Source organism: Panthera uncia, chromosome B4 (assembly GCF_023721935.1).
Source record: "Panthera uncia isolate 11264 chromosome B4, Puncia_PCG_1.0, whole genome shotgun sequence".
NCBI lineage: Eukaryota > Metazoa > Chordata > Mammalia > Carnivora > Felidae > Panthera > Panthera uncia.
Genome location: NC_064809.1, coordinates 76,897,108 through 76,907,562, shown reverse-complemented (window position 1 = coordinate 76,907,562; position 10,455 = coordinate 76,897,108). Strand labels below are relative to the sequence as shown.

The 10,455-nt window shown below is 51.6% G+C and overlaps 1 protein-coding gene across 1 annotated transcript; it reads left to right on the top strand.

Moving 5' to 3' along the window:
• The first annotated feature begins 2,452 nt into the window (after window positions 1-2,452).
• KRT4 (keratin 4) lies at window positions 2,453-9,293 on the top strand. Its single transcript, XM_049625547.1, has 9 exons — window positions 2,453-3,039; window positions 4,849-5,063; window positions 6,011-6,071; window positions 6,458-6,553; window positions 7,071-7,235; window positions 7,495-7,620; window positions 8,038-8,258; window positions 8,511-8,545; window positions 8,654-9,293. Exons 1-9 carry the CDS (start codon window positions 2,578-2,580, stop codon window positions 8,839-8,841), a joined length of 1,569 nt encoding a protein of 522 aa, XP_049481504.1. The 5' UTR covers window positions 2,453-2,577; the 3' UTR covers window positions 8,842-9,293.
• Window positions 9,294-10,455: the final 1,162 nt, after the last annotated feature.

Below are 10,455 nucleotides of genomic sequence, written 5' to 3'. Positions count from 1 at the left end.
ACTGATGTGGGTTCCAGTCCTGGCTCCACCACGTGCTACTGCGTGACCCTGGGGAGACCCTTTAGGAAGACAGAATGGTGCCCTGTGTGCAAAGCACTCAGCACAGGGAGGGCACGAAGCTGGCATTCAATAAATACTCATGGAAGGAGGGAGTGAAGTGTCAGCGGCATCCCTTGTAGGAAGTGGTCCTCGCTCTAGGGTGCTCACTTACGCCAGGGGAACGGACTACCCAGTGGGTTTTCTTCCGTGGACCTTCCATGGAGCCTGGGAGCCTCCTGTCTTCATGGCCACGGCTCCTCCACCCCCCTTCCACCTGAACCCTGACAGGTGGAGCTCCACAGAGGCTGAGGTAGGTGGGACTGAGGGGGGGGGTGTTACAGATCAGAGGGAGAGAGGGGATGGGGGAGGGGAGGGGGAGAGGAGAGAGCCCCCCGCCAGTCCATTCTTCCGTGCAGCCCCGTCCCTGGGAACTGGACCCACCGCCTCCCTCTTTGCACCCCACGGGCCCTGCCCTTTCTCTCTGCAGGGAGGGAGCTGTTCATTTCTGCCATGGCCAGCTTTCGGTAGGTCAGGGTCAGCTCGGGCCTGTGGGAATTACCCAGGCCCCAATCACTGCTGTGCCTCAGATTTGCAATGGCAGTCTCATCAGGGCTTTAGAAGAGGAGGAGGGCCACAGATTTGTCTAATTTCTCATCTTAAGTGGCAATGGCAAGGTCTGGGCCGGGTAGGAATGAATGTCCACTGACCTACTATGTGCCAGGCCCCATAGGTACGTAAGAGGCAGGTGTCGAGTTTCTAGACGAGAAGATGGTTTGAATGCATTCAGCTAAAGTGAGATAAGTCATACAGAGAAAGACAGATGCCATATGTTTTCACTCTTATGTGTATCCTGAGAAACTTAACAGAAGGCCATGGGGGAGGGGAAGGAAAAAAAAAAGAGAGGGAGGGAGCTAAACCATAAGAGACTCTTAAAAACTGAGAATAAACTGAGGGTTGATGGGGGAGGGTGGGAGGGAGGGGAAAGTGGGTGATGGGCATTGAGGAGGGTACCTTTTGGGATGAGCACTGGGTGTGGTATGGAAACCAATTTGCCAATAACTTTCATATTAAAAAAATAAATAAAAATTAAAAAAAAAACAACGAATGCATTCAGCTAGTTAGTGGCACCAGGTGGGATTTGAACACAGATCCATGTCACTCAGTGGGGAAGAGTTTAAGTTAGGGCTTAAAAACTAGGATTTTGCACTTATTTTCACTCATTTATTTCTGTTTATTTTTGAGAGAGAGAGAGAGAGAGAGAGCGAGCAAGCAGGGGAGGGACAGAGAAAGAGAGGGAGACACAGAATCCGAAGCAGGCTCCAGGCTCTGAGCTGTCAGCACAGAGCCCCCGACATGGGGCTCGAACCCTTGAACCGTAAGATCATGACCTGAGCCGATGTCGGACGCTTAACTCAGGCACCCAGATGCCCCTGGGATTTTGTGTTAAAAACATTGCTCTGAGAAGGGGCTCACGGGCTTCACTGTTCTGCTAAAGGGGTCCTCAGCACCAAAAGAGTTACAAACTCCTGCCCCGAATGCGGGGGTCATTACAGAAAAACAGAACATGCCCTGTCCTGGTGGAGTGGAGGGAACAGCTGGGCAGCAAATGGAGCAGTGGGGCACACGCCGTAGGGATGGGACCCAGGCTGGAGAGTGCTGATCTAGAATCCCACAAACACAGACCCGAACAGAGGCCAGAGAAGGAACCTACGTCTTGAGGGCCAGAGACAGAGTTCTGTCTCCTCAGTCCCCAGCTCCACGCCTGGCACATAGTAGGGTCTCGACAACCGTGTCAAGTTGAGGTGAGTCTTGATCTAGGTTTGGAAGGCTATAAGGCTGGAATACGGATTTCTTCTTTGTGTGTGCACGTGGGCCCCAAGTGTGTGTAGAGGAATAATAACGAGGAGAATAAACCTGGGGGCAGCTTCTGACGGTTTACGATTATCATCTCGCTGCATCTTGAGAGGAGCTGCAGGTAAATGTTTGTATTATTTCCAACTTCCGGGGGAAGCATCTGAGCCCAAGGCAGTGACTCGCTCCAGGTTTGTGGAGCAAGGGAGGGCGGGCCCTGCACCTGAACCCAGGCCCTCGGTTTCCAAAATCTGTGGAATGAGAGAATGGGCAATGGGCCATCTTGTGTGGAGTCGGGGTGGGGGGAGCCCCTGAGAGGCTGTTGAGATGGAAGGGGCAGTGGGTGGGGGCCCCTAAGGGCTGGGTCCAGGCAGGGGCCTGTGATTCAGGAGGCCCTGGGGCACCAGTTCAGGTTCTCCTGGAGGGGAGTGTGTTGGGATCCTGTAACCTGTGCCCTCCGAATGACATCTGTAGGTGTGTTTAGTGACATACTCAGCAGGTACGGGAAGGATGGGCCTGTGCCAAAGGCCAAGCCCAGAGATGTTTCAGATTTTTCCCTTTATGCCCCTGCAACCAAGCCCTGCTGCTTCAGCACATATAAGAGATCCAGGCTGGGGCTGCAGCATTCATGGGCCTGGCCCCTCGAGTTTCTCTGAGAAAGCCAAGCTCGCTCTCCTCTCCGCAACCATGATCTCCAGACAGCAGTGCGTCCGAGGCGGGTCCCAGGGCTTTAGCTGTGTCTCGGCTGTCGTCGGCGGGGGCAAGAGGCCTGCCTTCAGCTCAGTCTCCACATCTGGGGGCACGGGCCGCTGCTCCTCTGGGGGCTTCGGCAGCAGGAGCCTCTACAATCTCGGGGGGAGAAAGAGCATCGCCATCAGCATGGCCGGGTCCCGGCAAGGCGCTGGCTTCGGGGCTGCTGGAGGTTTTGGCGTTGGCAACTTTGGTAGTGGATTTGGGGGTTCTTTTGGTGGACGGGGTGGTCCTGGCTTCCCCATCTGCCCTGCTGGGGGGATTCAGGAGGTCACCATCAACCAGAGCCTGCTGACTCCACTCCACGTGGAGATCGACCCCGAGATCCAGAAGGTCCGGACTGAGGAGCGGGAGCAGATCAAGACCCTCAACAACAAGTTCGCCTCTTTCATCGACAAGGTGAGCCGCCCCTTTGGCCAGACACGGTGGTAGAAACCAGGGGTCCTGTGTCCTGGGCTTTCAGACCTGAGCCTGCCACAGTGTTGGGAACCACTGAACTTCTCTGGGCCTCTGTTTTCTAGCCGTTAAAGGGGGCTCATTCCTCCAAGTCTTCCTCTTTTGTCCATGGGGGTGGGAAGACAGGCTACTCAGAGCAATGCAGTGTTGGGAGTCTTCTTAGATGTGCTCTGTGACACTGGGCAAATTGCTCAACTTTGCTGAGTCCAGGTATCCCTGCTATACGGTTTCCCTGGGTGCATTGTTTCCCTGCTGTTTTCTCAGGTTTGGTTTTGGAAGTAACATGGCTAATAATCTAATGATTAGCCAAAATTAATTATAGTTAATATAAGAATTTAACTATTGGCACTTTTGTTGTTGGAGCAGAAGAAAACCACGCTGGTTTCCCAAAGGCAAAAGGGACCAATGGGACCCTGGAGAGTCATCTTCTTCATCCTCCTGACTCTGGGCAGACTTGCTCATTTCTGGGTCTGTTAGAGAGGAGGGGTTGGGTCTCTGCTTTTCTCTTTGTACTCTAACTTCCTTTCCCATGCAGGGTCTAGAGATTCAAGTCTTTTTTTTTTTTTCTTTTTAGATTTATTTATTTTTGAGAGAGAGAGAGAGAGAGAGAGAGAGAGAGAGAGACGGAATGTGAGTGGGGGAGAGGTAGGGAGAGACGGAGACACAGAATGCCGAGCTGTCAGTACAGAGCCCGATGTGGGGCTCGATCTCATGAACCGCGAGATCACCACCTGAGCCGAAGTTGGATGCTCAACCGACTGAGCCACCCAGGCGCCCCTAGAGATTCACGTCCTTGAAGCTCAGTTACAGCCAAGTATGATGGATGATAGCAAGCAGATAAGCCCAGATTTCTAAGTCATCTGAAGATTAATGATTTAGTGGATGAGTGTAGTACATTTAGTCAAGGGTGCCTTGATTGTCTGTGCATCGAAATCTCAGTCCTCTTAGAATGTATGGGGCAAGAATGAACAATCTTGGAGTAGACTGAGTGGGAATGTTTTCTCTTCTTACTAGTTGGATAAGCCGTCCGTAGCTTAAAGAGGCTTTATGGTGACTCTAGGACACGCAGATATAAAAGCAAGGCCCAGAGTTCGGTGCTTCCTTGTCTCATCTCCCCTCATCGCATCTTGTGGGTTCAGACTGTGATCAGTCACCCTTACCTGCTTTTCTTTCAGCTCTGAAGCACATACAGTGGGAATATTGTGCCAAACTGCTACCTTGGCTTATCTTGTTGGATCTCTTCGTAGAGAGAGGGAAGGTTCAGGGAAGTCCCCTTGGAGAGCGAGCCTGGCCGAGACTGGGAATGTGTCTAGGGCCTTGGTGCTAACTATTGATACTCAGTTGTGCACAGGTTTAAAGAGACACCTCAGGCCCATTTATTCCAAAAATCTTCAGCAAATTTATCGTGCCTTTGCCTTGGGTCAGCATCACTTGGAAAGCAAGAGTTCCCAGACTGTGGTTTTATCTCCTAGTTTTGTTTATTTTATTATTGCATAGAAGTTCAATGTTCTTCTCAGCAAGTTGCCTCAGGGCCTCTGGGTCCCTGTGGTCAGGAAGTGGTGCCTGCAACACATGTGTTCCATCGTTGCCATGGAGCAGGGCCGCCATGTTGACCCCAATGGATGGTGCCTGGAGTTGTGACACAGTGGCCCTACTTGTATGGCTTTTGGGTCACCTGGGTGGCTGTGCCCAATCCTCCTGCCAAAGCTTCATTCAGGCCCTCATGGGCTGGCTGGTACCTTTTTAACACAGGTGCGGTTCTTAGAGCAACAGAATAAGGTCCTGGAGACCAAGTGGAACCTCCTCCAGCAGCAGACGACCACTACATCCAGCAAAAACGTTGAACCCCTCTTTGAGGCCTACATAAGTGTCCTGAGGAAGCAGCTGGATACCTTGGCCAATGACAAAGGACGGCTGCAGTCTGAGCTGAAGTCCACGCAGGACAGCGTGGAGGACTTCAAGACCAAGTATGTGTGGAGCACGGAGGGACACCGCCCGCCAATATCTGCCCAACCACGCCCCAAGGTCCCTGGGTTCCAGTCCAGTCATTTAGAATCTCGGCCTCTGAAGAGATCCCAAAAGCGTCAGGAAGGTTTTCTAGTTTGTTCCCCTGCATCCACATGGTCCCATTAAAAAATGGTGTGGGGCCTTGTTGCCCCGAATAGAAAATGAGTGATGCATTTGGGGAATTGGGCTTGCTGCATACAAACAAGATCAGAAACTGCACAGATGAAAAGTAGTAGGGCATGGTCAGAAGAATACAGGTTGTGGAGACAGACCTTGTTTGGATACTGATTCCTCCACTTACTAGCTGTGTGATCTTGGGTAACTTGCTTAACCTCTCTGAGCCTTAGTTTTCTTCATATTTAAAATAGGCTAATAATCCTACCTTTTAGCTTTTGAGAATTAAATGAAATTAAATAAGTTCGAGAAAAGAGGTAGCATAGCAATGGACATAACATGAACATTTAATGCAGTACCTCTTACTATACTTACTATGGTGTAGACCTGAGAAAATACTGATCCGCTCTTTCCATTCGCTCTTGCACCAAACAAAGAGAGCTGGAGCACTGCGGCATTCCTGAGAATTTAATCCACCAAAGGGACAGCCCTTCTATGAAGATAAAACCAACCAGACCATGCGGGGTTCTCCTCTTCACGCCTTATTTCTTGAAGACAGTCTTTATAAAGTTTGATTTTTCACTTCTCTGAATAAACCAGGGTCTAGACTGGTCTCTCATACATGGTAATTAACAAATGTAAGTTGAATGAGCATTTGCATGAAAACAGCAAAATGCAGCCAATTACTTGGATATTTCCAAAGAGTTAGATGTTTGAAAGCCAGCAGCAGAGATCGGGGAAACACTAGCTCACTGTGCGGCTTTTGTCTTTTCCTTCCCACCCCTCCCCCCAGGTATGAAGATGAGATCAGTAAGCGCACGACTGCCGAGAATGACTTTGTGGTCCTCAAGAAGGTAAGAGATGAAGGGTGGGAGGGGCTATGAGGGTATCCCTTCCCTCGAGAGTGGTCTTTGGCTGGAATCATGGGTTTGGTTCATCTCGGCCCCATCTTTACCCCACTTGGTACTCTCCAGATCTATGTGGTCAAAGGAGTGGGTAACTGCACCAGACCCTAAGGAACTGAAGTTGGGGATAAAAGCCCATTTGGATAAGTAGTTTCCATTTCTGCAGCTGGCTTTAGGGGCAGAGTATGTCAGACGATGAGTCCTTTGTCACCTCACCTGTACTGAGAAGCCTTCCCTACATGCTACTGAGAACATCTTTGTGTGTCACTTGACATTCGTTCCCTTGCCCCGCGTGTGATTTCTGTACCTTTGTCTCTTATCCCGCACCTCTGCAGGATGTGGACATCGCGTACATGACCAAGGTGGAGTTAGAGGCCAAGGTGGATGCTCTGAACGATGAGATCAACTTCTTGAGGGTCCTCTTTGCTGCGGTGAGGACTCCATCCCTGTCCATTCAAAGAAGGCAGTCCCTCATGTGCGAGGCTGCTGCAGGCATTCACAGTTCTTTGAAAGGACTCCAGCTCCCTTACTTGCTGAGGGCACTCTCAGCAAGGTCATGGGTAGAAAGAATTGAAGTGAGAGACTCAACTCGGAGGTTTTTGAAACCAGATGTGGTCTTAGGAGGAGTGATTAGATCCAAGATTGCATGGGATGGAATTTCTTGCTGTCCAGCATTTCCCTGGTGAGATGAATCCATTCATTGATCACCTGCTTATGGTTCCCAGAGAGCAGCAAAGACCAGAAGCATTTCTTTTTTTGTCTTGAAATGTCACCACCAATCACTTGATTTCTACATAAAAACTTACCCCTCTCCCTACACATTGGGATGCCAACCCTACTTCCATCTGAGTCTGTGGCATGGCCATTTCCATCACCACAGTGGATTTCTGGTGTCAGAGATTAGGGAAGACTCTCTGGGGAAACTGACACGAGACATTTCCCCTGCAGGAGCTGTGCCAGATGCAGACTCATGTTTCAGACACGTCCGTGGTCCTGTCCATGGACAACAACCGGAACCTGGACCTGGACAGCATCATCGCTGAGGTCCGCGCCCAGTATGAGGAGATCGCCCAGAAGAGCAAGGCGGAGGCTGAGGCGCTGTACCAGACCAAGGTGGGTATTGGGGACCTCTCAGGAGCTGGGGGTGGTTTCTGGGACTCTGCTTTTGATGTTTGTGAGCAGGTGATCACCACTCAAGCCTGAGAGATGTCAGAGATGAACTCATGTCCCGGGCATCACTGGTCCTGGTCTAATTTGAGATTACATGATATTTTGTATTATCCCTGCCACCTATTCTTGCTGACTTCACTTGAGAGTAGACCCTACCCAAACAGCCCTGACCCTTCATTCCCTGTGTTTTCCTGGATATTAGGTCCAACAGCTCCAGATCTCAGTTGACCAACATGGTGACAGCCTGAAGAACACCAAGAGTGAGATCTCAGAGCTCAACAGGATGATCCAGAGGCTGCGGGCTGAGATTGAGAATGTCAAGAAGCAGGTAAGTGTCACCACCTTCTAGCCATGGAACAGGGCCAGGGCAGGTGTCTCCATAGCAGACAAACAGATCTGGTATCAGGCCAGGAGATCCTAAGCTTGTGTGCAGGGGATTTGTGACTCCTTATGTAAACCACACTCAGGTCTTCTTAGCAATGTTCTACTTAACCTGACATGACACCCTGGTAAATAAGGTTTCTTGGCTCTTTTTCATTGGTTTTTGCTCATCTTTATCTAATCAGTCTGGTAGGGATGTTGGCGGGCCCTGGTTGTAGTAAAGGAAATGTATGAATAGGACAGGTGGGGAGAAGGACAGAATCCTGACATCTTAGCCCAAGTGAAGCTGGCACAGCAGAGGGGCAGATGGAGAAGGCTTGACATTAGGGCACTGATGATTGCCTGTTCATGCCGTTGTCTACAGTGCCAGACTCTGCAGGCATCCGTGGCTGATGCAGAGCAGCGTGGGGAGCTGGCCCTCAAAGATGCCTACAGCAAACGCACAGAGCTGGAGGCCGCCCTGCAGAAGGCCAAGGAGGAGCTGGCCCGGATGCTGCGGGACTACCAGGAGCTCATGAGCGTGAAGCTGGCCCTGGACGTGGAGATCGCCACCTACCGCAAGCTGCTGGAGGGCGAGGAGTACAGGTGAGATGGGCAAGGCAGAGAGGGAAGGTGAGGGAGGGAGATATTCTGGAGCCTTGAGTTTGCACCTCTGCTGGGCCACCTGCTTCAGTGCTGCATGGGTGCGTTATGAAGCAGGGCTGTGTGGACAACAGGTTCACATTCAGACCTTTAACTTGGCTACATAAGGATGGGATATGTGTTTGAGACCTGCTCATTGAACGGAGCCTGGCTCCGGGGTCTGCTGTGACTCACTGCTCTTTCTCTCCCCCACAGAATGTCTGGAGAATGCCAGAGTGCCCTGAGCATCTGTAAGTACCTTCCACCCCTTCCATGGCCTTTTGTTCACCCCGGTTCGGGTGAGACCCCTGGGTGCCAGTGTTGTTGGAATAACCATACCCTTTGTGTCTCTCCTGCAGCTGTGGTTGGTGGTGGTGCTAGTGCTGGGACCATCGGCGGAGGATTAGGAAGCTGCTCTGGGTTTGGCCTGGGCAGTGGCTTTGGCTCTGGCTCCGGAAGTGGCTTTGGGTATGGTGGTGGTGTCTGTGGCAGTTCTGGCAGCAAGATCATCTCTACCAGCACCATGATCAAGAGGTCCCACCGATAGAGGAGACAAGGTCCCTGCAGCCCTTGAGCCCAGCTGGGCCCAGCCCTGGTATCTCTGTGCTTCTTTCATCCCTGCCTCCACCCTCCCTCTCTGGGGCTCATCTTCCCAGTGTCACCTCAGTGTGGACTCTGCCCTCCTGGAGTTTGGTATCTTCCTCTCGATTTGGTCCTCGTTACCACCTGGAATGAAAAGGGTGTCAGCTGATTCTTCACCTCTCACAGGCAGAGGAGAACACAACCAGGAGTTTCATCTCCTGGTTAATCAGGGTCACGTATGTCCCCTCCCAGCCCGTGGCCCCGGATATCTCTCTACATCAGGACCAAACTCCTCTGTTACTTGGCAGCAACCTGGCCTGCAAGGTCAGGACAGGAACCACTCAGGGTCCCATCCACCTCTTCTCCTCCCCTCTATCCATTTTGGGTGAATCTCTAATAAAATGCTTTTGTCATTCACTCTGAGTCATTGTCCTTGTTCCCTGGGGAGAAGTCTCCAGAATTCAGGTGGGAGCAAAGGAGGCTGGGGCCTGAGGGATATGTCTGCACAGATCAAGGTCATCATCTAATCTGGGGAAGACATGCTGTGTGTGGAGTCTGAAGGCTGCTCCAGAACAGGGGCACAGACTTCCAACAACCAACAAGTACACAAAGATGGAAGACAATCAGAGCAGGTCCATCTCAGTGTGGAGCCTGCAGTGAGCCTGAAGGGAAGGGGTAGAAGAGAGGCAGTCAAGGGGTCTCCAATGAATATGGAACGAGAGGTTAGGGAGCTTATGGAGAGTTTATACTCAGTGTCTAGCAAGGCCTCCCTACTTTCATGAAACTCCACGCATGGGACTCAATCTAACTGGACCAGCAAGGGTTTCTGGAACTTCTTCCAAGAATCGACAAGATCCCGATTGCTGGATGGAGGGATGGAAGCATGTTGTTCTCGCAGAGCTTTCATGCCCTGCCCACTTTCCCATCTCAGGTGATTATGTCTAGGGTTATGTCCATACTGCTGTCCCTGAGTGGTGAGGACGTGGGGGGCGGGAGGCAGGTCTGCTAGAGCGGTAGAAGGTGAGGCTGCCTGATTGGGCCAGCCCTGGAGAAATGAAGATAAGGAAATGAAGATGAGGTGAGGGCAGTGAGAGGTGGGGGTCTGGTTATAGCATTTGTGGACACCCTGTTTCTATATTGGACCAATTTCAAGCTATGCCGAGGAGCATAATCTTCTTGCACCGTTCCCCGTGTGGTCTGACCTAAATCCCTCTGACTGCAGATGCAGGAGGCACTCGTTCCCTTGGCCACTCAGTTGGAGCTTCCCACCCTGGACTGCCAGGCAATTCATTCAGACTCCAGTCCCCCCAGCACAGTGCCCATGGGGTCCTTATTGCGTGCAGACAGAAGGGCACACGGGTTGCCCAGGGCCTGTCCCTGCCCAAGTGGCCTTCACACAGACCTGGAGGTGGGCTCAGGGCAGCATGGGCAGGCAACAAAGCATTAATCTCAGGGGCTTGTGCTCCCTGGGCTGGAAAGGCTGGTCCTTCTTCAGCCCCGCCCTAATCTCCCCTTTGTCTTGGGGCTCACCCCCATGTGTCAGACCAGGAAGTCTTTTACTTCTTCCCACCACTGAGCC

Coding starts and splice junctions, on each gene's coding strand:
- KRT4 (XM_049625547.1), top strand. CDS start 2,578: ATGATCTCCAGACAGCAGTGCGTCCGAGGCGGGTCCCAGGGCTTTAGC. Junction 6,072..6,457: donor ACTTTGTGGTCCTCAAGAAG/GTAAGAGATGAA, acceptor GCACCTCTGCAG/GATGTGGACATCGCGTACAT. Junction 7,621..8,037: donor TTGAGAATGTCAAGAAGCAG/GTAAGTGTCACC, acceptor CGTTGTCTACAG/TGCCAGACTCTGCAGGCATC.